Source organism: Fringilla coelebs, assembly GCF_963513975.1.
Source record: "Fringilla coelebs genome assembly, chromosome: 17".
NCBI lineage: Eukaryota > Metazoa > Chordata > Aves > Passeriformes > Fringillidae > Fringilla > Fringilla coelebs.
In genome coordinates this window covers 7,713,259-7,732,580 of record NC_140043.1, presented here as the reverse complement: position 1 = coordinate 7,732,580, position 19,322 = coordinate 7,713,259, and the positions used below count along the sequence as shown (strand labels likewise).

General features: G+C 38.9%; 1 protein-coding gene across 1 annotated transcript in view; it reads left to right on the top strand.

The window, feature by feature from the left end:
• The window catches only part of PPIL2 (peptidylprolyl isomerase like 2), a 68,106-nt gene that overhangs the window by 25,841 nt on the left and 22,943 nt on the right, over positions 1-19,322 (top strand). The window contains exons 9-14 of the mRNA XM_084217529.1: positions 1,194-1,269; positions 2,046-2,206; positions 3,760-3,835; positions 5,015-5,121; positions 16,671-16,760; positions 18,115-18,148. Coding sequence (XP_084073655.1) covers positions 1,194-1,269; positions 2,046-2,206; positions 3,760-3,835; positions 5,015-5,121; positions 16,671-16,760; positions 18,115-18,148 — 544 coding nt within the window. The remainder of the gene's footprint in view (positions 1-1,193; positions 1,270-2,045; positions 2,207-3,759; positions 3,836-5,014; positions 5,122-16,670; positions 16,761-18,114; positions 18,149-19,322) is intronic.

Genomic DNA, 19,322 nt, shown 5'->3' with positions numbered 1-19,322 from the left:
TACCAGCAATAAAACTAAAAATGCACTCTCTGGTGGAAGCATACCATTTCAGGGATGAATGAAAGGCATAATTAGATAGTTTTACAAATTATGGAGCTAGCAGCTCTGCTTGTATTAAGCATTACTTCTGGCAGAGATGAAATTGTCAAACTTTTTATAAACCATGGTGGTCTGAGAAGCTTTGTTATATGTTTTTGATAATATATTTAATACTATTCATGTTAGGTCATGGTTTTTTGCATAATATGTTGCATTCTTTTTATCCTGAACTAGAAACTATTGCATATTATTTTGTTAGTTTGGTATTTTCAAGTTTGAATTGTTTTCTGTAAGATAGACTTTCCATTAGTGACTGGGTGTCCTGGGCTGATGTTTTGACCTTTCTGTGCTGCAGAGGAGCTTGAGGAGAAAGCCTTGAAGTCATTGTAAGGAGAGGATTAAAGACTGTTTAATAATAGTTTGAAGTAACCTAGATCACCAGTAGGCATTCCTTGTCCCACTCTCTCTAACAAAAGGTCAGAGTTCCACAGAAAGTTGCCTAGAGATAGCATAAAGGATCACAGTTAATGGACTGTGTGTTTTTGCTGGTTTCCTCCAGTGGTCACTAAATTGAACTTTCATAACAGTTTTTTCCTTTTTTTTCATCATTTTTAAACATAGTTCTGTAAGCACTAGTAAAAAAAAACAACTGTGAACACAGTTCTTACTGCAGACACCTGCTCTGAGGTTTTATTTGTATTTTGAGATGCATTGCAAAAGTTCACAGAGTATGTGCAGATCAGGCCTAGGAATATAAATAGCAGGATAGCTGCTGTGCTTTTGCATAGATCTTAGACCAAAGCTCAGAACAAAGGAAAGAACCAGGGGATTGCATTATTCTTGCTTCTCTAGGATAGGGGAGACTCAGCTGAGTTCTGGTAGTAACTTCTGTAGGTGATAAATGTGTAATATTATGTTTGGAACTGAATTCCAGATCCCTGAGGAGTCTGCTGTGAACTGACTCATTGCTGATGTTGGTTGGGGTTGATTGCTTTATATTTTTTTCATCTTTCTGTGGTTTGGGGAGTATGGAAGTTCTTCTGTCTCTCCCTGTTTATTTATTATGGTGTCTGCCCTTCAGTCTTGTCTGTTGCTTGGAATATGTGCCTACCAAGGTCCTTGATATTAGTTTTAAAAATTATTTTTATTTTCAGGATCCAACAAACCTGGATAAGTTCAATGTCTCAAACTTCTTTCACGTTAAGAACAACATAAAAGTAATTGATCCAGGTAAGGTTGAATTGAACATAGGCTGAAAAAACACAAACATGGAAAATCTGAGGATGATTCTGTGGAATTGACTCAGTTTTCTGGAAGGACATCTCTCAGTGGTTAGCTTATTAAGCTCATATCTGGGTTTTGGTTTTTTTTAATCTACTGTTGTGCAAGCAAGCATCTCTTTCTATTTACCCAATCAGAATAAGTGAGTAATATCTCAGATACGGAATATCTAATATCCAGCAAATAATAAGCATATCAAGACAGAGGACAAGTGAAACTAGTAAAAATTAAATATTAAATTAAAATATTAACTAAATCAAATTCCACAGTCCAATCCAGCAACCTTCTTCCCCTACTGTCACATTAAATATCTGATCTTGGGATTTTTGTATCACAGGCCTGGCCATTCAGTGAGGAGATGAAGGACAGAAGTTTATAGTGTACCCAACTGTATTTGTCTTTATTGTTCTATAAAAATTTTACAAGACTTGAATGGACTTAGATGATTTCTAGTGGTTTCAAATAAATTTTCATGATAGTTGGCTTGGGTTTTTTTTCTTGTACATCATATTGGCATTTATTGTGCTATATTTTGGATTACACTGTCAATAGTGTTATGCATTGCTATTTGTCACTGTGTCTGGAGGAATATATATAGTTGCTAGACCTTTTTATTTTAAATACTAGCTGGAAAATTTTTGTGTAATTAGTTATGTAATAAACTGAAGGAGAACAAAATACAATGTTTCTTTTAATTCTGAGTGATTTAACTTTGTCTTACCTAGATGAAGAAAAAGCAAAATTAGATCCATCTTACTATTTGAAAAATACAAATACAGAGACCCGAGAGACTTTACTGGAGCTTTATAAGGAATTCAAAGGTGATGATATTTTAGCAGCTACTATGAAGGCTCCTGAAAAGAAGAAAGTGGATAAGCTGAATGCAGTAAGTTGACTTAATTTGTAGTTTGGTACTGATTGACTTCTTCAAGAATGGTAATAGTTGTTTTTCTTCTTGGAGGCTGTATTGCAGTATAAACAAATACTGCTTCTTCTGTTTCCTCTCACACAGAAATTTGTCATAGATGAAAAGATGAGAATCATATCAGGATTCCTTAGACATGCATAGTATGTGTCAGTGAGTTTCTATTTGTTCAATCATTGCAAATGAACCTAAACATTTGAGAACTGAATCACAATGAGAAGGAAGAATCCTTATGATGTGGTTATGTATCTGTTGGCAGAAGCTTTTTCCCAGGTTATAATCTCTCACTTTGAGTTTGTTTATCATTGCTTCATGCATTTATTGGCAGAGAGAGCACACCTTAAGGGGAGTGCAAGGGAATAATTTTTGGTGTGGACAAATACATAAATCATCCACAGCTGCTCCTCCATTTTCTTTTTCCACTGGAATGCAGGGTTTAGTGGAATATTTTAAAGGATGTTCTTCCAGGTGTATGTTCATGGTTGTCAATAGAAACAATCCATCTGCATCTAGATTTCCTACATCAAAGGCTGTTTCGAATGGGCAAGAGAGAGTATTCTTCTGTCCTTTAATAATTCTGGGATGTGTGTTCCTGCTTGCTTTGATTACACTTACATGAAAACTAACAGCAGTGCAGCATACAGCTTTTAATGAGAGGGCTTAGAGACAGATTAGGGAGTGTATGTGACCAAGGAGTAGATCACAAATGCCCTCTTTTTTGGGACATTGTAGTGTTAAAATAAATAAATTTAAAAAAAAAAAAAGTAAGAAGAAGAAAAAAGAGGGCAGAGATAAGGATGAGCTCTACACATGTTGGGGAGTTGGATTGTCAGCTTATGATGTGGGTGGGCATAGCTGTAAACTTGCTTAGAATGCAGTGAAACCTTAGGGAATGAGCAATGACCTGGCTGGACTCTTTACAGGCATTCCCTGGAGCTGCTAAACATGTCTCTGGGTTTATTAGATCTTTGTAATTTACTACAAAATCCGTATGTGACGTTTACATTTCCCTTCTGCAGAATTACAGAGCTCAAAATAGACCTTGGGAACCATGGGATGGTGCCTGTGCACACAGCAGGGCCAGCTGTGGGAGGGGCTGGTTTGCTCTCCCCTACAGTATCTCTGAGGTTCACTGGATTTTCCTTCCTCTCAGCCGCACTGGAGACTTCTGCAGATGTCTTGGCAGCAGTGCTCCTTGCCTGTCTGTACAGACATACAAATAAATGGTGATAATAGAATCTCTGCATAGTGATGTATTAAACTGCACTGGAAGCATTAAGCCCCTTTGGCTCAGTGCATCAGCAGCCTTAACTACAGTTTCATCAGAGCAAATGTGGGCAACAGATGGAGAATGATCACTGCACTGGGTATTTGTTTCCTTCAGTAGGAGCTAGAGCAGAAAGCCTGCCTTCAGAAGGATGGCATTTGTGTGTTTCTAATGCTTATATAGTATCTTTGGTAGATAAATTCTAAGATCTAATGTCATTTTCTCTTGCTTTTTTCTCTGCAAACAGGCTCACTATTCCACTGGAGCTGTCAGTGCTTCCTTCACCTCCACTGCAATGGTGCCTGAAACTACCCATGAAGCAGGTACCAGAACTACCTACCTGCAAACCATTGATTTATTTCTGAGTTTCAAAGTGTGCTCCTTAGTACACATACATTTATGAGGACTGAAAGAATGCATTGGTAATTGGTCAGTGCTGATGCCATGGAAATGTATTCCCTGACCAGATATATCCTTACTTTCCAGTGGGGTTGTTCTGAAAATACTGGAGCAATTATAATCAAGTTTTGGCTTTGAATGACAGTTACTTCTTTTGAACCAAAATTAATGAGACATTTTCTGTGGCCAGGGATGACAAATTGACATATCCCCTTTTCTAAGTTATGAATGAAATATAATCTCTCCTCAGATACTGCACAAAACCTTGCCCACCTTTTTGGCCTACCCCGGTATTAGTTAGAAAAACAGCAAATTTTGTGATGGTAACTTTTAGTTTACTGCTTTTCACACAAAAATACATTTTAATACAATAAAGTTTTCCTTTTATTCTCCAGCCTAAACACAAATGTATAAGATTTATTTAGTTTGGATATTGATTAAATAGCTCAGTCATTGGTATTTCCAGTTGAGAAAGTTAAGCAACTAAAATTTAGATGCCAAATACTTAGGCAAAGATTGAATGCATTGCTAGAACTAAGTTCAGTTCCTTTACTTGGTAGGTTACAGTGATTTGAAGGTGACTGAGTACAGAAAATATCTGACTAACTAGACATTTTAACAAAATGGGAATGGAAACATCATAGATTGATCCTTTGGTTTGACTCACCAGTAATGTCCCCAGTAACAGCTTCAGTTGTTTTCAGAACTGGGTAGCTCTCTGTATGTCAGCAGTTTGTGGTTGACTGATGATTACCTGCTTGGCTTCCAGGATTGACAAGAAGCAATTTGGGTTCAAAGTAATGTTTGTGGTTGGTAGACATTGCTTGAAAATTACAGTTTGTAATAGCGAATGCTTCTGGGATTTAAAATATACATTATTTGGTTGGTTCTCAAAGAGTTGATGGTTTACTGTAATGGAAAGTGTTTTGCACAGGGATTAATGCAAGGTTATCATAGATGAATTGCAGAGTAGGATCCCTCAAGACCCAGTACCATAGGAGAAGAGGTCAGACAGTAGGTTCTATGAATTGTTTACTGATGATTTCTAAGAATCAATGAGCAAGCTTACAGAGAGCTAATTACTGTCTTTTGCTTTGATGTAGCTGCTATTGAAGAAGATGTTGTGAGATACCAGTATGTGAAGAAGAAGGGATATGTGCGACTTCACACTAATAAAGGAGACCTCAACTTGGAGCTGCACTGTGACATGGTACTGTGCCCCATAAGATGAATTTCTGTAGATAAAAACCAGAATTGGAGTTGGCAGTGGAAGTGTGCATGTGTGTGTGTGTATATATATATAAAAAATAATGTAATTTTCTCTGTGAGTAGTCCCATCATTTTAGTGGACTACCTACAATATGCCAAGGTACCTGTTTAGAGCTGCAAAGGATCAGGATTAATCACCAAAAAATTGACCAGGAAGGAAGACAGCAAAGAGAAGGCAGAGCATGGTGAAAAGGGAATAATCCAAGCTTGCACAGCAGCTTACTGACAGAACCAGGAAAAGAACCTCACTGAAACCAGGAGCAGTCTATCTGTCTGAGTCCATGTAGTTAAGATCCCCAGAAATGGTTAGGTTTGTTTCTAAAGCCTAAGCTTTATAGAACAAACCTAAATGAAAACCTTAGAATATGTTTTTACTTCCTGTTACTCCAATACTTAAAGTTCAAGTTTTCAAGCACCTTCACTTTGCCATTAAGAGAAGCTGATTTTAAAGAACTACAGACTGGAGTTTTTTATAGTCTGTACAGTCTGATTCTGGGGGAAATCAGTGGCTCTTAAAATAATAAACATGGCAAGACTTCTGATAGATTAATGAGTTGTGGCTACAGTGATGTCTCAGACGTCACTTCTTGGGTAGTGTGTTTGCTTATTTATTTGTACAGCCACTTCTATAAAAGGAAAAAGGTTTTCAAAGCTTTGATGGTTTACTGAGATTTTTGTCTCAGGATATTATAGGCCTGAAAATTGGTATTGTAAAAAGTTGAAGGATGTGAATAGTGGTTTAAATGGTAAAACTTCTGTTTCTTCTGAGCCTCACAAAGCATAAAGACAGTGGTGCTGTGTAGGAGCTGGGGTGCCTGGTGTGAAATCCAGATATACTGGGAGAATGCATCCATTTTTGTGTGTAAGGAAGAAAAAGGAGCAAACAGCATAAGTCTTCTGGCTTTTCCTTCTCTTCCTTTCTCTCACATGAGTAAGAAGCAAGATATGTGTAAACATCTCAAACTGATCTATGCAAACAGCATGAGAATCTCCACAGCAGTGTATCGTGTTAGTAATTCTGTAGGTCTCTGTTATCCCTACAGGTGTTTTCCATGCTATGAAATAGTAGCACTGTAATAAGGCAAAAAGCAGAGGATGTGAGTACAGCAATATTTAGGGGAAGCAGCAGAACAAGCAGATTGCATTGAATCATTTGTTTTGCCATATGTTCTCAAACTGGCTCCTGGCTAAAGCAGGCTGACTGCAGCTATTCTTATCAGCGTGGGCTTTTTGGCCACATGTGTGACCATGTCACTCAGTCCTGAGGACCCAGGCTCAATTGCTCATTATAAACTTCCTGTATGATATCCATTATGTTTCCTTTTTTTTCCAGATTAATTCCTATTCATCCACCTTTCACACACAAAGCTTCTTCGTGTACACCCTGGAAGTGTGTGCAGTTTTACACAACCAGACATGCTCCAGTGCTGGCCTCCAGCCATCTGTTCCTTCATGTTGATTAAATCTGTGTGAATTTAGCAGACCTTTGGCACTGCAGAGAGGAAAAAGATATATATTTAGAATAAATAAGAAAAGCTTGCTGCTGTAGGGAGGTTTTCACAACATCCACCTTAGGTCATCATCCTAGGTCTGTGAAATCAGCTCTTTCCGGGAGGCACTTGTTTTTCTCCCTTTACTAAATAAGGAGCTTGTGCTTCTAACTTTGGTTCTCCTGAATCACACTGAGGTCAGCTCAGTGCAGACAGAGTAAACATCTTGCAAATATATAGCACATACATAGGTCACAAACATATACACAAGTCAGCTACAGTGAGTCTATTGAGACTGCAAAGATCCAAAAAATCTAAGTATTGTTAAGCACTTCCAGTTCATCCTGCTTGTGAGTATGTGTAGCAATTGTCTTAATTAATCATATGCCAAGTTTTTATCAGCTTTTCTGCCTTATCCAGTGCACAGGCTGGACCATTCCTGGAAGCTGTTTGGAGCTGGTTTATATACAGAATTTGGTTTTCCTGTCAAAGTATATAGTGTGGGTAAGGTCCTTGAATGCAGTCAGGGGGAACAGGATTGTACCATAAAGCTCTCTCAAATTAAACTGCACAGGGTTTTTTTAATTGCTGAGGGATATCCTGTGCATATCATTATGGAAGCCACCCTAGCAGTGATCATAATTTCACAGTAGTGCTAATGTATGATTGTGAAATGTTTAAGGAAGCTTGAGGATGAAGTTGCTATATAAATATGACAGATAAATACCTGTGTCCAGAGGTAGGATTTGCAACATTTAAATTGCATTTTAAAATAGCCTTATGGTTTAGGTTTCAATACATACTTTGAGGTGAAATATCCTCACTAAAATAGAGAGCAGCAAGTGACATACTTGCTCCCTTAGATGAGTCTTCAATTGGATTTTCATGCCTCTTGTCTGTATTTAAGCAAAATGTTCTTGCAGTTTTGCTGTCAGCACTCTGCACTGCTTCTGAAATCTGCCCAGTATCTATTGCCTTTAACACTCTTCTTGGGTGCTCACTCCCTGTCTCTTCACAGCTCTTTCCTTTCTTTCCCATTTTTTGTGATCTATTTGCCACTATGGATTGTTTGTAGCTCAGTCTATATGTGCATGTGGAAACCTTTGTTTAAAAATAAATATAGGGTTCTTCATATACTGGTACTTTAAGGTGCCAGTCAATAAGATTGATAGTGATGAAATTCTTCCTAGCACCAAAAACCTAATCAAGAAATGTTTTGTATTGATCCAGGGCAGGAAATCAGTGTTGCAGTGTGATTGAAGTCATCAGTTACTTTGTGACAAGATTCAGAAAGAGCATGAAATAGGGCTAGAATCCAGATAATTTCAGTGTTTGAAATCACTTGTTCAGAGCACCAGAAAACTTCACTTGGGTTCTAGAAGGATGGTGTGTGGTTTCAATCACTGATGTGAAAAAAGACAATAAAAAGACTTTGGAAGATAAGTTGGATTTTTGTCCCACCCTTTTGAATTTGTGCCTCAGATGAGCAAAGGTACTGTTCTCTCTTGGGATCATAGCAGTGTACCTACTGCATTTCTTGGCCATTTGTTTTTCTCCCAATGCTCCTATTCAGATACAGTATGTTCCTCCTGATGGGGACTAATCAGATGGCCATTTGTAGGGATGTTTTCCAGGAAGCTGAGTTCAGCTGCACATAAGAAACATTTGTTGTATACACTAATTGGATAAAAATTTACAAAAATTCTACTAGCCAGAAGTAACTCTGGCAAGTATAGGAGATTTAACAACACCCAACAAGTGTTATTCTTTCAATTCCAGTCTCACGCATGTCAAACACATAAATTCTGAAGAAATAACTGAAAGGCAATGAATATCACTGAATTTCTTGTATTTTATTTACTATGACTTTCTGGTCTCCTCAAGTTCTTCTAGCTGCTTTAATCAAGTTGCTGCTGGGAACAACTGCATATTATCCCTGTGAATTCTGCTGCATTAGTCACTATAGTGATGGAGTTTTACCTTGTAGGTGGTGGAGCAGCCATTTTTAAATACATATATATACACATATAAATAAATATGTAAATGCAATGCTCCAGAAGACCCTGTCAAAATGATGAACACATGGTTTGATGTTCTATCTCCCTTCTCTGCTGGGTGAGTCCTCTGCCTACAAGTGGTCACTGGAGCGATGATCTGGTGGTTCAGCACATGCCAAGAGCTGTAATCAAACACTAATCTGTAGCTGCCTTGGCAGGTTTTATAAATTCACTTCTCTCTCTCAGGTTTAGTACTTTAATGTTTAAGGGCAAGATGGCAAAACAAAGAAGAATGTGAGATGGATTTCAAAGCTCCATCTGACACTCCACAAATGCTTTTTGAGGATTTAGGGCCTGGCAAACCCTGCTTAATGATGATGTCTTGGCATAGCTTTCCAAAGAAGCTGTTACTCTACAAACATTGATGTTTTAATCTTTTTAGGCCCTCTGACCTGTTAAATATGCCTGTGATCTATAAATGTGTAATCCAGCCCCTGTTCTTTGAAATCATCTCTCCTTTTGTGTGAGGGACTGTTCTGAAGATCAGAAGCCTGTAAACTTCTTATCCATTTCCAGTGGCAAAGAAGTGAGTTGCTGAAAAAATCCTTTGACCTCCTGGCATTATGAAGTTCTCAAGTCTTCCTGAATCTCTCATTTTCTTTCTGATTTAAACCTTTATTCCACTTGCTTTCTGTCAACATGATATTGGCACTGTCTGGGAAATAACTGGCTGATGTTTTACCAGTATTTGTTCATTTGGTAGTAGGATTGGAGGTATGAAATACAGTGGTCTTGTCATGGTTGTAATGGCTTATTTATTATTTTTTCATCAAAGTAGGCCATTATAGGAAGAGCTGCAACTCTCAACTTTGAGAGTTTTTGTCAACAGAAACTAAGAACAAACAAAGCTGTGTTTTTCCAGTAGAAGAGCTGGATATGTTTTAAAAAAATGTTTGTTAGAGAGGATGTTGTTACTTCTTGGTGTGTTTTTTCCTCCAAGTGGTACAATAGCAGACAGATCTATTGCTCTTTGGGGCTGAGAGTAGGATGGCTCTGCACAGCCATGATGAACAGAACACTTCTAGGTTGTTCTGAGTGATTGGAAGCTGATATTTTAATAGCTTTAACTTTGGGGGCATAACACCCTGTCCTGGTTTAACTCCAGTCAGCAACTAATGCCCACACAGCCACTCACTCCCTCCCTGACCCGTGGGGTGGGGGAGAAGATCAGAAAAGGGGAAAACTTGTGGGCTGAGGTAAAGGCAGTTTAACAGGTAAAGCAAGAGCTGCACACACAAGCAGAGCAAAATAAGGAATTAATTCACCACTTCCCAAGGGCAAGCAGGTGTTCAGCCATCCCCAGGAAAGCTGAGCTCCATCACCATAATGTTTACTTGGGAAGACAAACATCATCCTTTTGAATGTCCCCCCTTCCTCCTTATTCCCACAGCTTTATATGCTGAGCCACCTCTCCATGAATGGGTCCCTGCTTCCCTGGGCTGTCTGTGTGTTTTCCTGGCAGCCTTTGGCACTGAGTAATTGGTGGAAAGACATTTTGCACATTTGGACCCTTTCTGCCTTCCCAGCTGCCCTGGCAAGTTGGATCTGGGAAGGGAATTGATGGTTATTGGATTGTGCCCCTTGATTTCTGACATTTGCAGACATGATGTGCAGCCATCCCATGCCAGCTGTGTCTGCCACTGAGTGATCCCAAACCCGAGGATGAGGTGGGTGTTTTGGAGTTCCACAGCTGCTGCTCTTCATCTTTCTCTGACATGTTTCTTGTTTGTACCTTGGCTGCTCTGATGAGAGCAGGGTGACCTTGGGAAGTTGGCAGCTACCAGAGCTTCTCTGTCTAGTGTGGAAATTGTTACAGGTTGCATCTTCTGAAAAGGTGGAATTTATGTGCAGGCAGCTGCAGATGGATGAAATGCCAGGGAGATGCCGTGGGACCTGCGCTACTCCAAGTTTTAAGCTGCTAGAGGTTGCTTGAGCAGTTAAAGTTGCATCCTCATTTAGACTGTACCCACTTGTGCTGTCCTGCTTACCAGTCCATCCTCATCAGCACCCAGCCCTGCACTGTGCTCTCTGACAAGCTCCTTAACCCTTGTGTGATGACAAATTTAGAGGGGACAGTGAGGTGGGGAGAGAATTGATTTCTTTTCTACCAGTGCAGTAAATGTAACTTGGAGGAGAAGTAGTAGCTGTGGCTGACTCTGCCTCTGGAGAACTAGTAGTTAACGTTGACAAATTAGATGAGTGAATTAGATGCCTTGTTTAATTTGAGTTGTGCTCAGCTAAACTGATTGATTGTCCCTGTGTTTGCAAGAATGTGAGAACTAAAACTGAAGTGTGTCATCTTTTTACTGGCATCTTGTCTAAGCTGAGCATCTTGCTTAGACTTCAGAAAAGTTTTCAGTATCATCATGAATGTCAGTGTTGTGGAAGAAATGCCTTTTAAAAGTGAAATTTAGCTATCTGCTGAAGCCTTTGCTAAATAGCTGATTAAATTACAGTGAGTTTCTGCGTAATGAGAATGCATTAATTCTGCTCTTTGTTCTAAGCAAACTTGGAGGCTTTGAGGTAGCAAAATAGGCAAATGTTTGCTATCAAGTCAGCAATCTATTTCCCAAGGCATAGTTAGCTTGTTCTGATTCTTTTTTATTATCAGTAGGAGTCTGGCTGAGTGGTTTACCCCACAGTGCCCCAATGCTTTCATGTCTCCCAGTGCTCACTCTCTGGAACTGTGCTCTTCTGATCACGGATCACAAATTGCCTGAACACGTTTGCTCGTGGTATAACCAGTTCAGAATTGTGTCCCTTAGATGAACTGTGGCTTTCTTGAACTGAACCACCACAGGCAGCTGTTGTTTGCCACTGTCACCTGTCACTGGCTCAGTCCCTCTCTCACACTGGGGAACTGTTAGCAGGAAAGTGGAGCTGGCAGGGAGTGGTGTTTAGGTCTGGAGTAAATGTTTCTCCTGTGGGAAATGTCATGTGCTTCCCACAGTGAAATTCTTCCCATGCTCTTGCAGTGGGCTTTGTGGAGTTTTGGGTTTTCTTGTCCCTCTTCCTGTGAAACAAAGGGAATGTGCTCATAGTTCATTGGTACAAAGTGCAATGGGGTGGTTTAAATGGCCTTCCAGAACAGTATTGGACACTGAAACATTTACATATTTCTTTCCATGGCTTGGAGGAGGGAACAGACACTTGCACCTGAATCACCAGGTGGTGATTCCTGAAATTGTACTATTACATTTAGCTCTGACTAAGCCCCAAATAAAGCCAAGCTTTTATTGCTGAATTCTCTTCTGTGTGATGGGTAGGCTGAGTACTACAGGTTGAAAGGTAGGGGGGAAACTGAGTTTAAACCTTACCAAATCACCTTCTTATGGGCTCACACATTAGAAGAGTTACTGAATGAACAAGATAAAAAATGCTCTGTGTAAAAGTACATAAATGGATTAAAGCAAAACAAAATCCACCTTGCATTTTAAAGGAGATCTATGTTAAGAAATTGGAAAGCTTCGTTTGAAGCTTTAGAAATTTCCGTCACTAGTTCATGCCTCTTAGTAGCAGAATTCTGGCGTTTGTGTGATAAGATGAAGGCTGTAGAATGCAATTTTAATTTGAGAGGAATGAGCTTTTCATTATTTCCTGCTTTGAAACATAGGGTTAATGAGGATATAGCAAAGCTCTGTAGTTTAGTGCCACTACTACGGTTCATCCAATTTAGAGAGAAAAAAGAAATAAAAGGGAAGTGGAATTAGCACAAGAAAATTATACAGATGTGCGAATGACAGCTTCTGAATGCTTAGTGTGAAATTTCCCTTCAAGGTTCATGCACATCCTCAAGGGATGGAGCATTTTGAAATGATTAGCTCTTCACATAGTAAAGCCTTTTTCCTTGCAGTCATGGCAACAACTCAGGAGCTCTTCCCTCTTTTCCCATCTCCCGCACCTTGGCAACAGGAATGCTGCAGGTTTTCATCTCCTCCTGTTTGGCTCTTTGCTGCCCAGTAGAGATTCTGAGTTAAGGTAACTTTTACAAATGTAATGAACCATTGTAACTGATGAGAAAGGACAGCTGCAGACTGGGAAATCAGATAGGGACCTGGCTTGGTTGGTCCCACCCTTCAGGTCTCAGGATGCAGCAGGAGAGATGAATTTTACCTGGCATGGAGCCACCCTTGCTGGCAAAATGGAAACTGAAATTGGCTCGAATAAAATCTGCATTTATCCTAGGAGTTTGTAGTAAGCACTCAGGGTTTTTTTCTGTTTTGCTTTGGTTTTCTAAATTGTATATTCCTTTCTTCAGTGTTTTCTGAGTATAATGATTTCACAGTCTCCTGTCACTGCCATTTTTGCAGGGTCATTCTTAATCTCTCATTAACTCTGAAATTTGTCTGGGCATAGTAACTGGTAGAGTGCTGGTGTTTCCACACTACTAAGTGTGTTAGCTGTATGGAGACTTAAACCTACTTAGAAAACCATTGGGCTGTGGCCCCATTAAATATGTATATCTGTGAGCCAAGCAAAGCATTTGTGGCATCTTCTGGGATAAATACTCTTCTGGATTCCTGTCTCAAAGCATTTATTAAAATTTTACTGCTTGTCTTGGGTGTGAATTTTCAGCAGTTGAAAGACAGTTATCTGGCATCTACAAAATAAATAGGGAGCACAGTTGGAGCAGGTGACTCACTTTTGGTATAAATAAAATTTTTCTTCTTACTATTTGTCATTTGGAAAGAGAAGTGTCTTTAGCTGAAGGACATCGTAAAGACACCGCATTCACTTACACGGTCCCAACCTGACCTAAGAAAAGGATGATTTCTCAAGGCTCTTTGGTTAGAAAAGCCTTCCACAATTTTTAAATTTTCCTTTTTAGGATTGTCACTGCATCATTCTGAGAAGATATCGCAGTAGATTTGAAACCATGTTTTCTGTCGGTGAATTTCAGATCAGGTTAACATGGTTGCATTTTTCCCTAGACTTCCTTACATATAGGTCTAAGTCAGTCAGTAGAATAAAATAATTTAAGTTGTTTCCTGCTTAATGTAAAAGGGATAAAGAGGAAAAAATTAGCTGTTGCTGTTGAGGCCAGTTTAAGACAAAACCAGCCAGAACTAAAAGGAGAGCCTGGAGCACACAGTCAGCGGTGAGAGAACAAGACACCGGCGTTACCTCCTGCCTTTCCAGGTGCCTCGACCGTCCCCTCCTCCTTCAGAAATGGTGTGAGGCAAGTGCTGTGCAGGAAGTTTCTGAAGGAGGAGACAGCTTTGCATTCAGAGAATGGGATTCTGACATCTGCCACGAGATCTTATATCAAATAACTAAGTCAGGTTTCTTTATGTGTATTTATATGTCATCAGTCTTTGTAGTTGGAACAAAGACTTCAAAGACTGGCCTTGTTTGTGTGGTCAGTACAGAACACAACTTCATTACTGAGGATCTGCACCTTCCCCATAAACCTCGAGCCTTTTTCTTCTGCTTTGAACAGGATGCTGCTTTAAAAAATCCCTGAAATGTGCCTGGCAGTGTGAGATTTGGCAAGAACATTAACTGCTTTGAATAAATCAGATAATCTGAGCCAGATATTCTAGATTTACTGCATTACTGAAACTGGGGTTTATTACTGATTGAATGCAAACCTTCTTATTTGTGTCTACTAAAAAGCACTATAAAAGGTAGTGGTAATGTTGCTAAGGAACTGTTTACCTGCCAAATGTATCTTCGTGATGCATGAGGTGACCATGGGAACCAATTTGGTGGCAATTATTTAAAGAAAACCTTGCAGTGAAATGACTATTGCATGTATACTAAATATTTCTGAAGTTGCATTTAAAAAGCTTATTTCTGGGAAAGGGTATAATAGCTAGAAATCCATTTAGAGAGAAGGGTCAGCACAGGTCCTGCATAAAAAATACATTACGAGAGCCAGTTTTTTTGATGTATATTTTACAAATCATGTTTTGAAAATAAATAGGAAATCTGGTTTGGGTTATCAGCTTTGTGCAAATTTAAGATTATTTGGTGTCCGTTCCTAGGGGACTCAGTCTTTTGCCTGGTTTCATTTTTTGTGAAAAATTAATTACAAGTTGCTGTATTCCCCCTCGAGAACTTATTAACTATGTCTCTCTCTCCAAAGAGTGCTTGGCTCTCATGACATAAAGTGCCTTGGGCTAAAAGCTGCTAATTCCATTTCTGATTCATAAAGAAAATTTTAAACTTATTTTTATCCTTACTGACATTTTTCACAAGTAATAACTAATAGCAAAACACTAGGATCAGTGCTGTCATGATATTGTCTTATAAAGGAAACCTGTGCTCCACAAGTGATTCCTCAGGGGTTGAATTTTACTAGAAAGATTAAGTACAAAGTTTATTTTAAAGCATATATGTTGAATTCAAAGGAAAAAAAATATCACATTTACCATAAAGATTAAAACTGTAGGAGAACCTCCTGTTGCTTGATATAATTTTATGGAATATAGTTATATACTTATGAGTTGCCCTCAGGATGCCACCAAAGTACATGTCTTGGTGACATTCTACCATAAAGCCATTATGGTACCATTACCATTTAACTCAGTAATGAATTCTGTAGGAAATCTGAAATAATGGCTGGTGTAAGATTAGAATTTGCTAATTTTTTCACTTGTGGCCCAGCTAACAGCTGTCATCTGAGGAGAGTAATTAAGAAGGAATCAATATAGAGAATTTATAAGGACAGGTTAAGTTTGTTTGGAAAATTAAGAGACATTTCAGTGTAAATAAAGAGGGGTGAGAATGATTGTCTTTCAGATGAGAAAATACAGAAAACTGAAGCTCTGTAAGGTTCTGGATGAATACTTGTATGGACTGGCTTTTCAAGAGATAGAGATTATTTCATCCTTAAATTATTATAATCAGGCTGGCCTTGGTGGTTTTTTTTGCTTTTAAGTCACTTCAGGTTGTATGGCTCATTCTCTGTCTGTCAGCAGCTCCCAGACTAAGAGTGATGTCACAGCAAAGTGAATTGGTGCCTTTCACCAAGACAGGTCTTGTGTGTGCTCACTTACAGCCCCTGCAGCTCATGCTGGGCCTTCACTTGCCAGCACATCCAGCTATAAGGATATTTTTAAGGCCTGTAAGAACTCAGTTAGATGTGTTCTTTTGCAAAACTGAAATAGATTTATGCACATAATCCACAGTGGAGTTGGAAAACATGTCCAAGTATAGAAAACAGGCTGTTTCTGTACTTGTGTTTGTATGTCTGAAGGTGTTTCAGTATTGCAGAGAAGAGAATCCATACAATTACAGTGGAAGGATGATTAGGTGGAAAGTAAAGTTTTTCAGAAGGAACTGTTTGAATATCATGACTCATAAATTTACTAAATTACTTTAATTTGCACTGTACAAGTGAATTAGAAGTTGGCAATATATTTAGCATCTTTCTTTTATTTAGGGTTTTGAAAATTATTGGGTTTTTTTTTATTTTTCCTGTGTTCCAGTGACTTGGGTCAGTCCCATTGTTACTTCCAAGTGGTGAAGAGGACCAAATGCTTTTCTCCCAGTTAGCTTCACTGTGCTCACTTTGAAATAGTGGAGCAGAGAAATCAGGTTCTTTCTGACTCTGGTAAATTACCATTTTTCAGTGCTAGAAACCCCCTTTGGAACAGGATTGTGATGCACTGCTGGAACTCAGTCACTTGCAAGTCTCTGAACTTAACCTGTGTTCACCATCAAGATGTCAACTGGGAACTCCAGTTATCTGAGCTAATGTTCAACACTTCTTAGTGCTAATTGGAAGGTCTGGGTTTAATTTATTGAACACAGTGTGTGTCTCCAGTGTACCTTAAAAGAAGGTATCTTGCAGGCTTTGTCCTGTAGACAGAGCCTCCGTCCTCTTCGAGTCCTGCATGTTTGTTTCTTTGTAAAGCACAAGTGAAAGGTGATTCTTGTAACCACTGTAATGATTGTTTAACAGTTGTGCTTAATTAAAACTTCCTGTTGTCTTTCAGACACCCCGAACATGCGAGAACTTCATCAAACTGTGCAAGAAGAACTATTACAATGGAACCATTTTTCACCGATCAATTCGGAATTTTGTGGTGAGTATTAAAAAACTCCTGTGTAATCACAGTATATGATGTACTCAAAATATCCCATATATTTAACTTTTCTCAGGTTTAGGTGGTTCCATGCATGACAACTTGCAATAGAAGTATGTTAAATATACCATCAGAATGAGGGTTGTCCTGACCTATGCCATGTGTATTTATGGGTGTTACTAACAATTGTCCCTGACTAACATTGTCACTGAGAGCATCACTGCATTCAGCACCGTGTTTGCTGGCATTCCAGACAAAGCCTTGAAGAGTCATTGCCTTGGCTCTTGCTATCTTCCCCAAGATGTGGGTGGGTGGTTAATGAACAGAAGGAGAGAGAGGGAAATGCTAATTTGGATAAGTAATACTGTGGCCTATTGAAATCTCATTCAGATGAAACTTTAGCAAGCATCTGAATTTCTGTTTCAGGTTGTGGTACTTGGATATTATCAGGTTATCCTTTCCTGGTGTGCTCCAGCTCTGAGTGCCTAGGCTTTCTTGTAGAGGAGTTAAAGAGCACCTTGTGTTCCTGAACTGTGTCTTTGTAGTCAAAGATCTTTATTTACAGAGTTACAGTCCAGGCAGCTTAGGATATTGTAGCTGCCCTGTAACTTCCTTTCAGAAGAATGAACAACCTGATCCTGAAGGCAGAGCACATCTCACAAGGAACATCACTGGATGTTACATTCTGTCCTGTCATCCTACAAAAAGCTTTTTTTCTTTTGACAGCACTGTGTATCTCAGTTCATAGTTAAGCTCACAACTAAAATTGTGTTTGTGTGCTATTACTTTGAAACTCATCGTGTCACACTCCCTCCACTGGCATTAAAGCATGGAATATTATTTCTGTAGATCCTGCATGTACAGTAATTAATACACTGTTTTGTTACTCAAAGATTAGTTTCACATGAGGATTTTTCCTGCTCTAGGTAGTGAATGGGATACAAATTGAGATACAAAAAATATTCCATATTCCCCCTTTTCTTGCCTTCCCATCATGTGGAGCCTTTTCAGTTCCAAAAGCAGTGTACCATCAGTTCAAATACAGGTTCTGATTCAGCACATAATAAAAAGGATGATCTGGTTAACCCATTTGAGATTAGTTATTTTCCTTATTTACCCATAAAAGATCTATTATTTTTATGAAACTGCATTCTGCTTATGGATAAGCAATGTCAGGGATGACAGCCAGCTGATAGTATGCTCCAAATAAGAAGTAATGGTTTCCTTGTTGCTGACTTGTCAACATGACACAATATAGAAGGTATAAAATAGAGCACAATTGGCTTTTGTGGTTTGTATTAAATGTCTTTCACATAGATGCATATATAACACTGATTTAATTTTAATTCTGCAGATCCAAGGAGGTGATCCGACTGGAACAGGAACAGGTAAGGTTGAGTTTGAATCAAGTAAGTTGTTCTCACTTCATGGGCTGTGTTGTTACATTTACTTCCAGACAATTTAAAATTCAAATTCTCTAAATGATGATAAGTGGGACATTGTGTTTACTTTAAAACAGAGGTTTCCTTGATATTCTTATAACCATGTTAACTATGTTCAAAATTTCATCCGATATATTTTCAGTCTAAAGCTTGGGCACTCTTCCATGCAGAATTCTTGTGGTTTTTGCTTCCTTTTTCCTTCAGAAAATAAATAAATGAAAATTATAATTTTACAGCTGGTCTTCCAGGGCAAAGAATAAAGGAAGAAACACATTAATGCAAAGTTGCTTTCAAATTCAGTGTTAATGAAATACTTGAGACCTGCCTTAGAATTGGTGATTGGCCAGACACCATCTGTTCTCCCAGCTAGTTGCCTTGTAATGCCCAAGCTGCTCTTTTTCTAACTTCTGGGGATCACTGCTACAAAATTCTTCTGCCTCTTCTTTCTCCCTTCGTGGAGATCTGGGAACAGTTATAGCAGGAATGGTCAGGAGGCAGAGCAGCTGAACAGTCTCACAGCATTACACACCAGAGGAGATAGGTCATGAAATACCTCTGGTCACTGCTGTAAATTTGCTCATTTTCCTCATGCACCTTCTATCTGTCCACTTGTGGCTGTCACCAGCATACCCAGCTCCTCACCTGCTTGAATACTTTAGCTCTATTTACTTTGTTAATTATGTTGGTGTGAGTTGCCTATTTTTCTTGTAGTGTATGTGACAATCAGCAATTGCAGGATTTGAGACTAGTTAAAGGTTCAGTGTTTTGATGGCAAAAACCCATTAACAAAAATTGTTACCATCTATGCTTGGACTGTCAGATGTGATTTGATTTTTTTATATGGAAAGTTTTGGTTCAAATCCCAAAAGACATAATTAGGAACATCTTTTGAAATGAGAAATTAAAGAGGTGTCAGGAGACGGGAGAGATTTAATAGGTTGACTCAAACACCTCTCACCCTTCAGGGTGGAGTTCAGATCCTGCTGTGGAATTAAAATTAACTTGCTGGTGTTATCCCTGCTTCTATTTGTGCAAATGCAGAAGTGCTGTAAGACAGCAGAGTTAACAGAGGCAGAGGACTGGCATCACTGCTGCACCGAAGGGCAAGGCTCAGCTCCAC